The sequence below is a fragment of the Carettochelys insculpta genome, chromosome 4 (genome assembly GCF_033958435.1).
Source record: "Carettochelys insculpta isolate YL-2023 chromosome 4, ASM3395843v1, whole genome shotgun sequence".
NCBI lineage: Eukaryota > Metazoa > Chordata > Testudines > Carettochelyidae > Carettochelys > Carettochelys insculpta.
The window spans coordinates 83,161,586-83,180,494 of record NC_134140.1 but is presented as its reverse complement, the minus strand read 5'-3'; the positions used below and the strand labels follow the sequence as shown (position 1 = coordinate 83,180,494).

General features: G+C 45.0%; 1 protein-coding gene across 6 annotated transcripts in view; it reads right to left on the bottom strand.

Moving 5' to 3' along the window:
• Window positions 1–16,496, bottom strand: part of SH3D19 (SH3 domain containing 19) — a 135,560-nt gene extending 119,064 nt beyond the window's left edge. For 5 of the 6 annotated variants that reach the window (XM_074993183.1, XM_074993187.1, XM_074993186.1 and 2 more), the window contains exon 1: window positions 15,716–16,285. In XM_074993183.1, the coding sequence (XP_074849284.1) occupies window positions 15,716–15,806 (91 nt within the window). In that variant the 5' untranslated portion in view covers window positions 15,807–16,285. Of the gene's footprint in view, window positions 1–15,715; window positions 16,286–16,308 lie in introns of those variants that run through there. The other variant, XM_074993184.1, reaches the window with a different exon arrangement.
• Between the last annotated feature and the right edge of the window lie 2,413 nt (window positions 16,497–18,909).

Sequence of the window (18,909 nt, the reverse complement as noted above, 5' to 3'; positions counted from 1 at the left end):
CACACAGGTGAACTTATGCAGGAGAAGACTTGCAAAGGGACAGCAAAGGAAGCCCAGACATAGTAGGTCCAGTGTGTCTGCATGCAGCCATAAACCTAGGGTGGTGAGCTGATTGTATGACCCCCTGGTCAGCTTGCTGTCTTCTCAGTGTAGTACTCAGGGGCAGTCAATACTAACCATCCTTGGGAGAGGGGGAGGGGGCTAGAGCTCTGGGCCTCCTCCTGCCTCCCTAGTCAGCCAAAACTTACTGCTGCTGAGTGGCGATGGCGAGAAGAACCCCTATAGCTTTGCACCCATCTTTAAATATGTTTCAGTCCAAAGATCTTGCCCTGCATACGGCGTCAGGATTGTGTCTGACCATGATTCATCACCTAACTGCAGATGTGACTTTGATTTTCTCTTGATGGGGCCTCTTTTTCTTTTGTGGTGGATTCTTTTGCAGGGCTCAGCTCCCATTTTTCTCTGGCCATCAAAGTGCTCCTGTCAGGCGGTCATCCAGCCAAGCTGGCTTCGGGGACTGATTCTATTGCATGCACACCCACATTCACAATTTCCTCACTCACACAAAGGAAAGATCACTTCTGAGACAGCAATTTCATTTACGAAGGAACAGACAAGATTTCTTACAGACTTATGGTATCTAGAAACGATTTCCTACCAACTTGTAACACTTAATACAGACCTTGCAGCTGCTTCAAAACAAACCTTACAGAAATTTACAGGACTTACATCTGCATTGTACTGAACTGAACAGAGGCTTTATACAATAGGAGCCACTGCTAAATGTGCTAGCAGCTTCCAGGAGCAAGGGGATGAGGGTGCAAGGGAGGGAGCCTGTCTTAGCCCTGCTGCATTGTGGACCAGGAGCTGCTTGAGGTAAGCAGTGCTGACTAAAGCTGAAACCCAAAACCCCTCCCTCATCCTGCTTGCCCCAGCTCTACATTCATGGCCCACTATACAAATTTCCTTCCCAGATGTGGCCCTTGGGGTCAAAATGTTTGCCCAACCCCAGTTTAACATCTCAAAATCTACACGCCTCTAGGTCCTCAACATTACTTATGAGTGAGCCACACGTTGTACACATGTGACTGAGGGGGGTATTCATTCAACATATTTGTATTTGCATGTATAAAATGAAGTATTATTTGTGTATCTGTAACATTTAATGTAGCCAACTACTTGTTGCCTGTACTGCTTTCAACAAAATGTTAAATTTTAACTTGATACAGCATAACTCATGTCCTTATTTCTCATAATTTAAATACACTCACCCCTCACTATACAAGCACAGTTGGTTCCCAACTTTCTGCTCATAGGTGAAAACTCATGACAGGGACACTAACTTACCATTGAAATACACATAAAAGTCTCTGACTGGTTCCTACTTTTCCTAACTCGGTGAAGGAGTGGCAGCAGGTGGTGCTGCTTTTGAAAGGTAAGTAAACCTTGAGTTTGAGGGGTGCAGCTGGGGAGGGTTAAAGCCTGGGGGCAGTTTGGGGCCATGAGCAGGAAGGAGGGTTAAGACCTGGTGGTGGGCTGGGTCCATGGGGCTGGCAGGCAGGGGTTCAAGCTGCTGCAGGTTGGGTCCGTGGGGGACTTAAGGTTGCAGTGGGTGGGGTCCATGGGTCAGGTGGGGGGTTAAGGCTGCAGCAGGTTGGTTACGCTGGGCTGGCAGGGGGAGGGGTCAGGCTGCAGCAGTTTGGAGGTCTACGGGGCTGGCAGTGGGGTTAAGGCTGTGGCAGTTTGGGGTCTACCGGACTCGCGGGGGGGTCAGGCTGTGGCAGTTTGGGGTCTGCAGGCCTGGCAGGAGGGTCAAGCTGTGTTAGTTTGGAGTCTGCAGGCCTGGCAGGGGGGTACAGGCTGCAGTGGTTTGGGGTCTAAGGGCCTGGTGGGAGCGCAGGTACAGGCTGTGGCAGTTTGAGGTCTGCGGGCCCAGCATGAGTGGGGTTCCAGGCTGTGGCGGTTTGGGGAATGCGGTTGCAGTGATGGGGTTAAGGCTGTGGCAGTTTGGGTGTGAGGGGCCGGCGATGTAGCAACCCTAAATAGCTAGGTATGTTTGAATAGAACTTTGTATTCTGGCATCATCCTGTATCTTTTTGATAGGCCACAGACTTTTGTATTACTCTTTAGATTTTTTATTTTACATAATACTTTCTATCCTTTATATTGGTTATTTTATTTTCATAAGACACTTTATACCAGATTCCATATTGTACCTAAAGCTCCATTTTACTCTTGTACCAGCCTGTATACCTCGTGCTGTTTGTGAGAATGAGTGTGTGTGAGAGCCAACTGGAAGCGTGAATGTGGATGCTTAAAAAGTTACCCTCTGGAGCCAGCCTGTCTGGACAACAAAGACTTGGTGGCTGAAGAACAATAAGAACAGAACTCTACAGCAGTGACCCACCCAGAAAAGATTAAGTCCCATCTGTAGGTGATGAGTCACACAGAAACCTGGGCAATGGGAAAGGATCAAACCCATCTGCCACTGACTGGTGACTCATTGTGCAGTCAGTGGCAGTGGGACGTGACCAGAACTATGGACTAAAAGCTATAAAAGATGTGTGCAACACTACAGGGTTGGGTTCCTCTTCTCATCTTGTCAACATCGGAGCACTGATCCAGATCAGCAGAACCTGGCTCCATACTCATCTCTAATCCATCTGGCCAATGGATTAAAGTTAGCAACCTTTGGTAACTATAAGCAACCACAAGACAGTGTGCGCGTGTGTGTATGCCTCTGAGTAAACTATGTATTATATGCATATAATATAATGGTACTGTATTGTCAATAAATGTGGCGTTCTTGCCTTGTCACCCTAAGAAGATATTATGTACTTCTTATAACAACAGGGGTGCAGGGGGCCAGGCTGCAGCAGTTTGGGTGTGCGGGGCCAGTGGTGGGGTTCAGGCTGCAGCTGTTTGGGTGTGCAGGGCTGGCAGAGGGGTTCAGGCTGTGGCGGTTTGGGTGCGCAGGGCCGGCAGAGGGGTTCAGGCTGTGGCGGTTTGGGTGTGCAGGGCCACCAAGTGCGTTAAGGCTGCCGCAGTTTGGAGTCTGCAGGGCCGGCAGGGGACTTAAGGCTGCTGTGGTTTGGGTCTGTGGGGCTGGCTGGGGGGGTGGGGGCGTGTCCTGGCTGTGGCGGTTTGGGTCTGTGGGGCTGGCGGGCGGGGGGATTAAGGCTGCGGTGTCGGGGAGAAGCAAGGACAGGGTAGGGCTCGTATTACCACGGAGAGTTAACTCATGTAGGCCGTGTCTACACTAGCCCCAAATTCGAAATGGCCACGCAAATGGCCATTTTGAAGTTTACTAATGAAGGGCAGAATGAGCAGATGGGAATAAGGGGACTTTGAAGTAGGCAGGGTCCTTTCGAAAAGGAGCCCTGTCAGGACGAGACGCGCAGCGGCAAGGCGCATCAATTTCAAAGTGCTGTGGCCGCCCGCATGCTAATGAAGCACTGAATATGCATTTCAGTGCTTCATTAGTAAATTTCCAAACAGCCATTTGCGTGGCCATTTTGAAGTTTAGGGCTAGTGTAGACGTAGCCCTAGTGAGCAAAGGTAAGTATGTGTATCCCTTGGTTTAGTGGAGTACTTATAAATAAATTACTTGTTTAATGAGGGATGAGTGCATTCCCATTCTTTGCTTCTCTCTTACTTAGCATTTCCATCATTAGCTCTTTTGCACGTAAGCTACAGTAAATTTTTTAATCCAAAATACAGGAATTGGATAGTAGGAGAAAACTCACAGTGCAAGTGATATTCTCAAATAAGTCTTTAAAAATACTGGGCCTCATGGTATGACTGCACTATAGACTTCTCCCAACATAACTCTTCCCCTGACCAACACAGGTGTGCCAGGAGAAGTCCACAGTGTAAACACAGCTATATTGGCAATGCTGTGCTTTTATCAATATAGGTTATTTCATTTTGTAGCCAGTTGTTTTTCTATGCTGGCATTTTGCTTACTTTGCCTATCTTATGTTATCAATGGAAATATTTTTTGTTGGTTTGTGAATGTACACACTGGAGCTCTGCCAGGGGAATTGCACCCATACTAGGAATACTTTTTTGGCACAGTACCAGGCAATGCTTCTCAGACCTCAGTGGTTTGAGAGCCAAATTAGTGATCAACATTACCCCAAAGAGCCAGAGTAGTGTGAATTACAGGGGAAATGTTTAATTTTATATAATATTCTCAGAGCAAGTAAATTAATAACTTAGCCCAAGTTAAAAATGTAATTGGTTAATAACAGAGTAAAAGCATCCTCATTGTTTTAATGTGTGCTGCAAAGAGCCACAGGAGATACTTCAAAGAGCCACACTCTGAGTATCACTGATACAAGGTTATTTCTAGAACAGTAAAGTGCTCCTAGTGTAGGCATGGCCCGAGTCTTCATTCCCTACAATTCATGTAGTCATTTACACTAAAGCACAGTAGCTAATGAGCCACCACTAAAACAGACAGTCGCACTTTACTCTACCTTTGCACCCATAGTAGCAGCTATACAAAATACAGGACAACAGAGAATCCAGTCCTTTTATTACTGTACTAATCATTTCACACCTTATAGTAAACTGTGGGATAAAAGTTAGCTCCAGAACGAGAAGATACACAGAATTTTACAAAATCTAAGATCAACATTACAGTTGATTTTGAAGGTCTTTCAATTTTAATCATAAAATTATTAGAAACAAAGATAACAATTTTGTTTGTTTTAAGCGGACCGAAGAATCAACTAATACAGCAGCCTCCTCATGGACCTGCAAAAGGTGCTCATCACAAGTGATCTTTAATGACTGCATTAACTACAGGGATAATTTATGGCAGGGCTGTGTTGGTTGGTTCACCATATGAAATAAAAACTTATCGTTGCCTTCAAGGATCTACATAAACCCATTCTACATTAATCACTGACTCTCTTATCACATTCTCTCATCCTTCTGTCTCCTAAGCCGGGGTGGGCAAAAGAGGGGTGAGGGCATGAAATTTCATAAAGGGGGATGTAGCATGATCAGCTGCTTGGTTTCAGGCTCACCCGTCTCATTCAAAATATTGAAATGTTACTGTTTTTGTACATGTTCATTCACATTTATATGCTGATTAATAGTTTTCACATTCTACAGTTATTTTATTACACAAGCTGAATATGAACATAACTGAAAATTGAACATATGGACATAAATTAAATTTGTCCATGTGGATTACATGAGGTGTTTGTACACACATGCAAGAAGCCTGGGAAACAAACAGGAAGAATTAGAGGCCCTGACACAGTCAAAAGAGTCTGAGGTGATTGGAGTACTAAAGACTTGGTGAGATGACTCGCATAACTGGAGCACTGCTGTGGAAGGATATAAACTGTTCAGGAAGGACAGGCAGGTGAGAAAAGGAGGAGTGCTGATGTATTTGAGGGAGCAGTACGATTGCTCAGAGCTCCAGTATATGGAGGGAAAAAAGCCAATTGAGAGTCTTTGGGCTAAGCTAGAGGTGGAAGCAACAGAAATGGCATTGTAGTTGGTGTCTACTATAGACCAACAGATCAGGTAGATAAGGATTTCGTCAGACAACTAAGGCTGCATCTACACTATGAGATACATATCCATTTTAAAGCATTTAGCCCAATTTTACCAAGTGCCTGTCTTCACTGTAAATTCCATTAGCTCAATTTATGGAGCACTAAAAATCAATATAATAGCTACATCATAATATCAACGGAACCTGACAGGTGTAGCATTCAGGTTGAATCTAAAATTTCAATTGATGGGTAGTGAGGAAGTGCCATTAAACCAAACTCATTAGCCTCCAAAGATGTCCCATATGTGCCCCACAATTCTCTGCTCTGACCTCTTTCATCTCCACTGCTTTCAGGTGCGTAGGAATTTGGCAATAGGAAAACCATTTCAATTCCATTCAAGTCTCCCTCAGTGGCTAATATTCAGGGGCTCACTTAAGAGCATCAAGCACCCAGAGGCAGGGACTGGGACCAGACTTGCCCTCCAATGGATCATTGTGAAAGAATTTAAACTGTACTCAGTCCAATGTGGCAGCCATTTCTCAGGCTCTCTCTCCGTAATTAACCCCTGGGTCCTCATTTCCCACAGGCATACGAAGTGTTACTGAAAGTTGACTGGGTGGACATTCAGTGTAACAATATTTCTAGATTATGGATGGGGTGCAAGGTTCAAGTTATTGCTCTGAGGATTTTCCTTGCTGGGGCTCTAAGTACAGAGCCAAGACTTTCCTCTGGGGCCGCTGGGCAGAAGGGCAAGTGGTGGTTCCTGCCACAAGGTTTCATGGGCTCCCAGCAGCTTTAAGAAGGGCCAGAGGCAGACACCATAGAGCACTGATTACTGTGGACTGGGTGTCCCCTGTGGCACCTGGAGGCCTTTCCAGTCAATAGAAGAAAAATCTTTGTCATTAGAGTGACTGTCCTTTGAGACCAAATTTTTGTATGGGCTTGATCCAAAAGCCATTGAAGGCAATGTAGTAGCTCTACAATTACCACACTTCTCCAAATAAGGCTTGAAGTGACCAATGGAACCATACCTGATCTGATAGTCCAATGCATTTTCAGTGTTTTGCCCGTGTCTGCTACTAACACACACATTTCCAGATTTTGCAGTGGGTGCAAGGATGAAAATTCTTGTTCTGAGGATCTAATTTACCAGGAGGTCTAAACCCAGACCCAAGCCTGGGCCCACTGGTAATAGGGGCCTGGTATGGATCCTTCCCTGGAGTGTTCAGCCATAAATGATTCAATGGTCCATTGCATTTGCATTGTAATGCCCATGTTTACTTACACACCTGAAGGCCTTTTGGTCAACTGAAGACAAAACTATCACGAGCACGTCTGTCCTTTGAGACCACAAGAGCCATAACCGATTCAATGATTCATTGCATTTTCAGTGTAGTGCCTGTGTAGCATATTTACACATACATTACAGGTACAAATTCTTGTTCTGAGGGTCTTCTCTGCCAGGAGGTCTAAACCCAGATGCAGAAGGTGGGTCCTGCCCCAGAGTGTCAGCCAGCATCCTGGGCCCAGATATAGCCCTGCTGGTGCTCCTTCGCTTAGACTTCCTCCATGCTGTAGTAGGGTGTGGCTTTGTTCCACCAGTGGGGTGGCCATCCGACATAGGCTTGGGCATTATAGCTTCACCTTGGGGTCCTGGAGTAGATCTTCCTCACCCCACAGGACCAGGAGGATCTGTACCTTTGGCCCAGTCCAAGTGCAACCCACCTCTTAGTGCCCCGGGCTGGCTCCTGGGACCCCCTGGATGAGTCCTTGAGGGACCATGGAGACTCAGGCTCCCTCCTGGTTTGCCATGTAGAACGCTGGCTGGAAAGGAGTGGGTGCAAGGGTGTTTGCACAGCAGCCTGTAGCTCTGCTGTTGGAGAACACTCAGAAAGTTGTCAACTGAGTGGCTGGCCTTTGAGACAAAAATTATTGCTCTGAAGATCATCTTTGCCAGGAGGTCTAAATCCAGACAAAGCCTTCAAAACTCCAGTGATCTTGCATTCCATTTTGAAAACCTGTCTTTTTCTTAACCTTTCCTAAGCATTTACTACCCCTCCCCTCAATTATAAAAAGCACACCTCTTATAAAGGCAGGCCAGATTCCAGTGGAAAAAGGGGCATTTGGTTAACATGGCAGGGGGATGAGGGAAATGGAATGTAGGAAATAAAATGGGGGAAGATATCATCAGATACCCACAGCCACTTGCGGTGCATTTTTTTTCCCCAAGTTGCACCAGTGAAAATACCCAGAATGCCACAAAGCTCAGAGAACTGTGGGATAGGTTCCCACAATACACTGCTGCAACAGTCAACTTTGGCGACTTGGGTGTGGCACCAATAAGTCGATTTTGTGGGAAATGTGGGAAGGTGAGAATGCTCAAAATCAAGTCTACAAAATCCAGCATTAATAACTTAATTTTAATAAATTCAATTTTAGCTCATAGTATAGACCCAACCTAAGAGAAGGAGGTAGGCAGCCCTTGGTGGGGAAAGAATAGTTTAAGCGCTATTTAGAAAAGCTAGACGCACACAAATCCATGGATCAGGATTTAATGCACCCAAGGGTACTAAGGCAATTGACAGATGTCATTGCAGAGCCTTTGGCTATTATCTTTGAAAACTCATGGAGATCGGGAAAGGTCCCAGGTGACAGGAAAAAGGCAAATGTAGTGTCCATTTTAAAAAAGGAAAGAAGGAAAACCCAGGGAACTATAGACCAGTCAGCCTTACCCCAGTCCCTGGAAAAATCATGGAGGGGATCCTCAAGAAATTAATTTTGAAGCACTTGGAAGAGAGAAAAAGTGATCAAGAGTAGTTAACATGGATTCACCAACGGAAAGTCATGCCTGACCAATCTCATTAGCTTCTACGGTGAGGAAACTGGCTCTGTGGGCATGGGGAAGTCAATGGATGCGATATACCTTGACTTTAGAAAAGATTTTGACACAGTCTCCCACAACATTCTTGGCATAAATTAAGGAAGTATGGATTAGATACATGGACTGTAAGATGCATAGAAAGCTGGTCAGGCCCAAATGTCTGACTGGCGGTCAATTTCAAGTGGGATGACCCAAGCATCAGTTCTAGGGTGGGTATTGTTCAACATCTTTATTGATGACTTAAATGAGCGGATGGATTGCACCCTCAGCAAATGTGCAGATGCAACTAAACTGGGGGGAGAGGTAGATATGTTGGAGGGTAGAGATAGGGTTTAAGTGACCTAGATAAATTGGAGGATTGGGCCAAAAGAAATCTGATGAGGTTCAACGACGATTTATTTAGAAAACAATAAGAAGTCCTGTGGCACCTTACAGACTAACATATTTTGGAGCATAAGCTTTCATGGGCAAAGACCCACTTCAACAGATGCATGAGTGGTGTGATTTCAGAGGAGGATTTAAGGAGGGGGATCTTAGTAAAGAGGAGGGCCAGAGCTGACATGGTCTATTCAGTCAGGGTGGAAATGACCCATCATCAGCAGTTAACGTGGAGTTGTGAACGTCATAAGAGGAGAAAACAAATCAGTTCATTGGGGGCGTGGCTCATTGTCAGATGCTAATGTGGAGGTGTGAGCATCAAGAGCAGAGAAACTGCTTTTATTAACGATTTATTTAGCTTGCAGAAGAGAAGAGCGAAGGGTGATTTGATAGCAGCCTTCAACTTGCTGAAGGGGGGTGGGGATCGTAAAGAGCATGGAGAGAGGGTGTTCTCAGCAGTGACAGATGGCAAAACAAGGAGCAAAGGTCTGAACTTACAGAGAAAGTATACACAAGAAAGGAAGTGCTTTGGAGTACACTACCGAACGACTGCCCTAACAAGTCATCTACACAAGTTGCTGCTGATGAAACTGATGGAGAGATTGAGACTGCAGATAGAAGAACATCTCGTGGATGAGCAAGTCAGATTCAGGAAAGACAGAGGTATCATACAGCAGATATTGGCACTAAGATTGATACTGAAGAAAGCTCGACAAAAGAACAAGAACATCTGCAATTGCTTTGTCATTCTCAGAAGACATTTGACAGTATAAATCAGAAAGTGACTTGGACAGTGTTGGAGTCATACAGAGTGGATAGCAGACTGATACAGTTGTTGAAGGATATCAACGACAATGCAGCGGCAGTGGTGAGAACATGCAGAGAGTTGGAATGTTGGTTTAGAATGAGTAGAGAGAGATACAAGACAAGGAGATCCGGTATTGCCGAGTATCTTCATTACACATCTAGACTACGTCTGCACGTGCACGCTACATCGAAATAGTCTATTTTGATGAATAACGTCTACACGTCCTCCAGGGCTGGCAACGTCGACGTTCAACTTCGACATTGGGCAGCACCACATCGAAATAGGCACTGTGAGGGAACGTCTACACACCAAAGTAGCACACATCGAAATAAGGGTGCCAGGAACAGCTGCAGACAGGGTCACAGGGCGGACTCAACAGCAAGCCGCTCCCTTAAAGGGCCCCTCCCATACACAGTTGCACTAAACAACACAAGATCCACAGAGCCGACAACTGGTTGCAGACCCTGTGCATGCAGCATGGATCCCCAGCTGCAGCTGCAGCAGCAGCAGCCAGAAGCCCTGGGCTAAGGGCTGCTGCACACAGTGACCATAGAGCCCCGCAGGGGCTGGAGAGAGAGCGTCTCTCAACCCCTGAGCTGATGGCCGCCATGGCGGACCCCACTATTTCGATGTTGCGGGAGGCGGATAGTCTACACGTGCCCTACTTCGACGTTCAACTTCGAAGTAGGGCGCTATTCCCATCCCCTCATGGGGTTAGCGACTTTGAAGTCTCACCGCCTAACGTCGATTTCAACTTCGAAGTAGCGCCCAACACGTGTAGCCATGACGGGCGCTATTTCGAAGTTGGCGCCACTATTTCGAAGTAGCGTGCACGTGTAGACGCGGCCCTAGAGAGCAATGGACAAGATCAAGGAAGAGGTAGAAGGGATATCTTTGCACAGGATAAGAATCAACAACTTGATAATAAAGTTATAACTGAAGAAGATGCAGAGAAGCTAGTGAGAACAGTGCAGATGCTAAATGAGGTAGAGAAGCAATACAGACTGATTTTTAAAACAGAAACAATGGTATATGGAGATAAGGAAATAGGAAGATCAATGTAGACAGGATCGAACTAGAGAACAGAGAATTCCATATATTTGGGGAACAACATAATGTATGATCCAGCCTGTAAGAAGGAAACAGTGACTAGAATAGCAAAAGCAAGAGTGAGTTTGAAGGCAATGGATAAGATCTGGAAAAGCAAATCAATCAGCTTAGGAACGAAGCTGAGCATTTGGAAAACATGCATTCACCAGCACATTGTTTGGATGTGAGACATGGGTGATAACGAAAGATTTGAAGAGAAGAATATCGGCATTCAAGAGGAGTTGTTATAGAAAGATCCTGAGAATAGGATGGATACAGAAGGTCATCAATGAGGAATTATATAGGAACATACATCTGAAAGAGAACCTAATACAGAAGGTTATACAATGGAAGTTACAGCTATTCGGGCTTATCTGCAGAATGAAGACAAATGAAAAATCAAGACCCCAGTATTTGGGACAATGGTCACTTTGAATAGGAGAACAGCCCCCACAGAGAATGGGTACAATATATAGTAGATTGGTGCAGAGCTCGTCTACAGAAACTAAGCCACTCTGCACTGGGCAGGAAAAGATAGAAGGAAATAAGTAAGGGAGGCATCAGATACCAATGGCGCTGAGCCCATGGTGGTTGTTGATGTTATTTCACCAGGAGGGTGGTGAAGCACTCAAATGCTTTACCTAGAGAGATGGTGGAATTTACTATTTGGCTGTTCGCTGAGTTTGGCAATTAAATTGAAAATGTTTTGTTAGCATTTGAGGTAACATTGTCAGTTCACAATCTGGTTCAATAAAGTCCTCCCCAACTGGTCTTTATATAGTTCTTTCTGTGTAAGCCTGACCAATAGTCGATCTTGATTAATTGTTTACCTTTGACCAATCATTGTTAACCATGGTTTCATTGAAAGATCTTTTCCTATTATCTCTTAATCTCATAGACTCAAACACCGGATCCAAAGCAACATGCTGGTTGAGTGAATCATTACCTGAAAACCATGCTTCTGAAAACTCCCTTCCTTGTCTAAGGTCTGATTGTCCTATAAAACTTCCACGTTAAAATCAAATTTATGGCCAGTGTAAGCCTCATGCAATGAGATCAAGGATAAAGGGTCATGCCGTTTAACCATTTCATGTTCATGTACACGTGTACCCAATTTCCTTCCCATTTGTCCAACGTCATGTTTAGAACAACTTGAAGACTGCATTTTATAAATCATGTTTGTTCTGCACATACATTCAATTGGGTCCTTTGGCTTAGATAAAATATTTCTCAATGTATTTGTTGGTTTGTGCGCCACCTCAATTCCATGTGCTTTCAATAATCTCGATGTCATCTCAGTAATATTTTTAACGTATGGTGATCCTGTTCTTTTAGCTAATGGTTCAGCGCTTATTGATTTTGGACCCTTACGTAGACATCTTCGGATGAAGTTCTTTGGATGGCCATGTTTCCTTTGGCTTTGTGTGCTAAGTCCGTGCTACAATGTGTCTCTGCTCTATTAAAGAGAGTTCTTATGCAACTCCTTTTGTGACTAGCCAGATGGTTGCTAAAAAAGGTGAGATTCTGGTCCGTATGTGTTTCTTTTCTATATACTGATGTTTCCAAATGCCCATTCTCACTACACTTTATTAAAACATCAACAAATGTTAACTCTTGATTACATTCTTTTTCAATGGTAAACATGATACTGTTGATTGTTCTTTCTATATCAACGCGCTTAATGACCACAAACGTATAATCCACATAACGTACCCAAATGCTTGGTTTAATTAATGGCAAAGCAGTTTGACCTAATCATTGCATCACTGCTTCTGCAGTTAATCCGGAGAGCAGTGAACCCATAGGCGTTCCTTCAATTTGTTTGTATATCTGACCATCAAATGTAAAGTTGGCATTAAGACATAATTCAGTAAGACCCATTATAGAATCATGCCTAATCATTTGTACCAACTGGGACTTATCCGTCTGTAAGAGGTCACTCAATGTTTGTTTAGCTAATTGTAAATCAATTGATGTAAACAGTGCGGTAACATCAAAGGAGACCATTGACTCATTAGGCTCAATTCGTTTTCCTCTAATTTGAGACAGAAATTGTGTAGAGGAGGTGATCAAATGTGGTGAGTTTGCCATTAGATGTTTTAAACACTGTCACAATTCTTTTGATAAATTGTAAGTTGGTGTTCTTGGAAGGGAAACAATAGGTCGTAATGGAATGTTCTCTTTATGAACCTTAGGCAATCCACAAAATCATGCTATATTTGCATCATTTGCTTTCATCTTCCATTGCTCTTGTTTTGTAATCTCACCTCTATCTACTAGACTTTATTGTTTGATTGATTTTATTAGCCAACTGTGTGGTAGGATCAACATTTATTGGAAGATACATTGTTCAATCTTCCAGAAGTAACTTGACTTTCTTAATGTAATCCTGCTTATTCATAACCAGCGTAACATGTCTCTTATCCGCTGGTAATATCATAATATTCTCATCACGGCATAAAGATTTCAATGCTTTTTGTTCCTTTACAGATGATGGAATCTCCCTCCCTAGAGGTTTTTAAGTCCCAGCTTGAGAAACTCATGACTGGGATGACTTAGTTGGTGATGATCCTACTTTAGGCAGGGGGCTGGACTAGATGACCTCCTAAGGCTCCTTCTAGCCCTAGGATTCTATGACTAGACAACTGGGGGAGGGGGTGCCCTGCTAATTGCAGGGACAAAAAGTGGGACCCAAAGTAAAGTTTGCTCACTCTTGTCCTAAGCCTTCCAAATAAGTCATCCCACTTGTAGCTTTCTCTCCTGTTTTCCAGCTTTTTTCCCCTCACTACCAGCTAAGATCCTAATTCCTGTTTGTCAACCCCTGGTTTCATTCAAATTCTTTCTTTAACCACCTCCTAAAAGTGCTTTATGCTGGTGCAGTTTATTCACCTTCCCATAAAAGGAATAAGTTATCACAATATAAACACATTTACAGTAGTTTAACTAGCAGCACTAGTTTAAGCGATAACGCTTTTACATATAGAGAAAGCCTACAACTTATTTCTTCTGGGATGACTACAAAAGAAGTGAGTCAATTAAAACAAAAGTATCAGAGTTAGCTGAGTTAATCTGTATCTTCAAAAACAACAAGAATTTCTGTGGCACCTTATAGACTAAAAGATATTTTGAAGCATAAGCTTTCGTGGGCAGAGACCATCTTTGTCAGATGCTTTCCTGAAACTATAATACCCACCTAAGGAAGTAAAAATACAGATTGACAGAGTCCCACGTGCACCCAGAAGCCACTGGCTACAAGACAGGCCCAACAAGGAAAACAAGAGAACACCACTGGTCATCACATACAGCCCTCAGCTAAAGCCTCTCCAGTGATCCGCAACCCATTCTGGACAATGATCCTTCACTCTCACAGACCTTGGCAGGCAGGCCTGTCCTCACCTACAGACAGCCTGCCAACCTTTAAACAAATTCTCACCAGCAACTACAGACCACAACACAGTAACTCTAAACCTGGAACCAATCGCTGCAACAGACTTCACTACCAACTCTGCTCACATACCTACAGCAGCGATATAATCACAGGACCTAACATCAACCACTCCATCAGGGGCTCTTTCACCAGCATATCTACTAATATAACATACACCATCACGTGCCAGCAATGCCCCACTGCAATTTACAAACTGGACAGTCTCTACGTAAAAGAATAAATGAACATTAATCAAACATCAGGAATGGTAACATACAACAACCTCTAGAAGAACACGTCAATCTCCCTGGACGCTTAGTAACAGATTTAAAAGTAGCAGTCCTACAACAACAACAACAACAACAAAAAATTCAAAAATGAACTCCAAAGAGAAATTGCAGAGCTGCAATTCATTTGCAAATTTGGCTCCATCAATCAAGGGTTGAAGAGAAACTGGGAGTGGTTGGCCCATCACAAAAGCAGTTCTCAACTCTCGAAGTTCAGACCTCCACATTAGTGACTGATAGTGAGCCACATCCTGCCTGACTGTGCTGACGATTTCTTCTCTCTTCATGTTCACAACTCCACATTAACTGCCAATAATGGCCCACACCCACCCTGACTGAATACACCTTTGATTTGGTTTGACCTGAAGAAATGGGTCTGTCCCATGAAAGCTCATCACCCAATAAATCATTTTGTTAGTCTTTAAAATGCTATACTTCTGTTGCTTTGTTTTGAATGGACCTTGTTAACTCTGGCCCTCCCCTTTACTGAGACTCCCTCTTTAAAATCCTCCTCTGGAACTCCCCCAGTCATCCATCTGATGAAGTGAGTCTTTGCCCATGACAACTCATGCCACAAAATATCTGTTAGTCAAAAAGGTGCCACAGGACTTCTTGTAATTAAAACAAAGTTATTCCCTGCGGACGGTCTCTCAGTGCTTGCCATCTTCTCTAGGACCGTAAGCTCGTCATAGCAGGGCATGACAGTAATACGGCGTACAGCATTAAGCACACTGTTGACAGTGAGGCCTGCAACCCCAGCCTGGCAGACCCTTGCAGCCAGAGGCGCTCCACTGCACAACAGCATGCACAGTCAGGGGTTCACAGTCATGGCAACAAGGTGGGGTTTGCCCGTTGACGTGGGCAGCCTGGGGGCATTTCCAGAATTAATCAATGCGATTTACATGTAACCATGCAGCTTAGACAAACAGCTCTGGGAGCTGAGGGGCTGGGCGCTGCTGCACCTTGCACCCTGTCTCCTCACAAGCAGTGTCTCCTGTCAGTCACCCGCCACACAAGTGCGCAGTTTGGCTTATCAAGCTAACCCCGCAGTTACGTGACTTTTGTACCTTGCCCGGGCTCCCCTTCCTGCTCTCCTGACGCCTTTGCAAATCCCAGCCCGGTTCGAGACGCTCTGTAATACTCACCACTTAACTTTTCACTCGGCCTGACCCTCCCCTCCCGGGGTGTTATTACCCTACCCCCCCCCACACACACACACCCCGTGGTGTGCACCCGCCGCTCACACTGGTGCATGGCCTGAACGGGCCTCCGGGAGTAGCGCCGTTGCCCCACATTCCGCTGCTGCAGACCTCCCTCCGCCCCGCTCACCTGCTGCAGGGTGCAGGTTACCCCGTCGGTGCCTCCTGCCGAGCTCCCGCCGCTCCTCCTCCTCCTCTTCCAGCCTCCAGGCTTCAGCCATCAGCGAGGGGGCAGGCGCGCGGCATGGAGAGCAGGCGCCCCCTGCCCCAGCGAGGCGGGCTTCTTTGTCTCGCTCCGCGAACGCCCCGCGCCAGGGCCTGCGGCGGGGGGTGGCGACACGGGCCTGGGGCAGAGCAGCTCTTCCCAGCCGCCCCCCCCGCACCTGCGTCTCCTCCTCTGCCCAAGGCAGCTCCCGGCGACCTCTCTCCCGCTCCCTCCGCCTCCGCCTCCGCCTCCTTCTTCGTTGAAGTTTCAGTAGAGGCCCCCCGGGGCCTCGCCGGGCCTTTCCTCGCCTCTGCTCCGCAGCCGGCAGCGGCGGCGACAGCACAGCAGAAACGGGCTGGGAGGCGGGAGAGGCACGCGCACTACCTGGCCGGGGAGGGAAAGTTAAAGGGTAATCAAGGAGGGCGGCGTTTGCCTTTCCTGCCCATTCACAGGATTCCGGTGTCAACAGGAAACTCCGCGGCCGCCTGATGCTAAAACAAAAGGAGCGGGGGAGGTACCTGGAGCAGAACGCCGCACCCGGGGCCGCAGAGCGCAGGAAGCGGGGCTTGAGCTTGGCAAGGCTGGAGCAGCCGGAAACTTTTATTTCGGGAAAAGGGGTATGAGTTTTTTTCTGACGGATCCGTGTATCTCCAGGGCTGTCTCGCAAGCTGGTACCATTTTTTACAAGGGAGTTCTAAATAGTGCAGCGCTGAGTAGGATTTGAAATGCCCCTTCAAGAATGCAGCACATTCTTCCTCGCCAGTGGGAAAAGACCTTTAAATAATTCCAAACAAGAGCCACTGTTCAAATGAGACTTGGCTGACTTATGGCTCCAGCCCCACTGTTGAGTTATACCCCCCGTACAGTCCCACTGGAGCAACTGGGGGTGTAAAACAGGGCAGAAAAAAGAAAAGACTGGTTGGTGCCTGGATATAAAGCAGCTGATTTGTTTGAAAAGGTTAGCTGCCTTTGTACTTACTACCATAGGCACTACAGCTCAGGAAAAAAAAATCACTTGCTGATGAAAGTGAATTAAAAACCAAAGTTTCTAACTGTGAAAAGTGGAAAGCTTTTAAGGTTAAAAAACTTATTCTTCTTATTAGTGTGTGCAACATATCTCAGATGGCACCTGAGCCGGATTCATCACTGAACTTGGGCTGCTGTCTGTGAAAAAATTTGAAGCTGCTTAGGTACCAAAGATAGACATGATAGAAATATCCCAGCTATCTAGCCTTCACACTGTTATTATAGGCAGAACAAGTAGTGCTGCTTAAAATTAAGGTTACCTTATATCAGATATATGGTACTTTGGGGATGAACCAGGGTTAGGTAAGGAAGGAGACTAGATATTGGACCCCTGACTCTGCCTCCTTTGTTGCAGACCTCAGTAGATGTGTAGTGAATATGGCAAAGATCTGCAGAGAAAGAAAGGATGGTCCTGTGACTGATTTAGGTAGTTCAGTGCCCTCTAGAGAACTAGACTCTCTCTGGCTCGTCCATTGAGTTCCTGTACAATGTCTGGAAATTAATTTAAACCAATCTTTTCATAGTTTGTAAAGGGACCACTTAGTGTATAAGATGCACACGAGAGGTTGAACCTCTCTCGTCTAGCACACTCAGGATCTGACTAGTGCCAGATGACAGAATTTGCTGGATGATGGGAGGTGAATATTGCATAGCACATTATCACCACTGCTTACTGGGCTCTTAGGAGACATTTAAGGGCAAATTACAGCTAAAAAACAGCACAGAACACTGAGAGCTAGGACTGGTGGCTGTAAACAAACTTTACGGGACCACAAAACAAAAAAGCAGTCCAGTAGCACTTTAAAGACTACAAAGGAATATATTAGGTGGTGAGCTTTCATGGGATAGACTACAGAAACTTGACCACACCCATAAGTGGTTTCTGGATAACTAAAATCATGCCAGATTACCAGAGTTCCAGATAAGAGAAAGCTGTACTTTTAGTAGTGCAAGCTGACAACATTCTGCTTTATTCAACTATGTAACAAAGTAAAAAAGACAGTCAAGTAGCACTTTAAAGACTAACACAATAGTTTATTAGGTGAGCTTTCGTGGGACAGACCTTCTTCAGACCATAGACATACCAGAACAGACTCAGTATGTAAGGCACAGAGAACCAAAAGTAATAATCAAGGTTGACAAATCAGAAAAAAATTATCAAGGTAAGCAAACCAGAAAGTAGAGGGGCAGAAGGAGGTGGGAGAGTCAAGAATTAGATTAAGCCAAGTATGCAAAAGAGCCCCTATAATGACCCAGAAAATTCACATCCCGGTTCAAACCAGGTGTTAATGTGTCGAATTTGAATATAAAAGAGAGTTCAGCAGCCTCTCTTTCAAGACTGTTGTGAAAATTCCTCTTCAGTAAGATGCAAACTTTTAAGTCATTAACAGAATGGCCCAGTCTATTAAAATGCTGGCTGACAGGTTTGTGGATCTGACTTCAAACTCTCTTAGACAAAGAGTTAATGGGCACAAAACAGACATAAAAAACACGCCCGATCCACAAACCTGTCAGCCAGCATTTTAATGGAGTGGGCCATTCTGTAATGACTTAAAAGTTTGCGGTAGTACTGAAGAGGAATTTTCACAACAGTCGTGAAAGAGAGGCTGTTGAACTTTCTTTTATATTCAAATTCGACACATTAACACATGGTTTGAACCAGGATGTGAATTTTCTGAGTCATTATAGGGGCTCTTTTGCATACTTGGCTTAATCTAACTCTTGACTCCCACCCGCCTCTGCCCCTCTACTCTCTGATTTGCTCACCTTGATAATTTTTTTCTGATTTGTCAACCTTGATTACTACTTTTGGTTCTCTGTGCCCTAAATATTGAGTCTGTTCTAGTATGGCTATGGTCTGGAGAAGTGGGTCTGTCCCACGAAAGCTCACCTAATAAATTATTTTGTTAGTATTTAAATGCTACTTGACTGCTTTTTTGTTTTGATAGTATATAGACTAGCAAGGCTTTCTCTCTGTTACTATGTAACAAAGTGTGGAGGGGGAAGACTCCCACTAACTAAACTGGAAGCATGGGAATATGGGAAGTGGCCCCTAATCTATAGTCCCCTGATTTACACAGGTTACACAATTT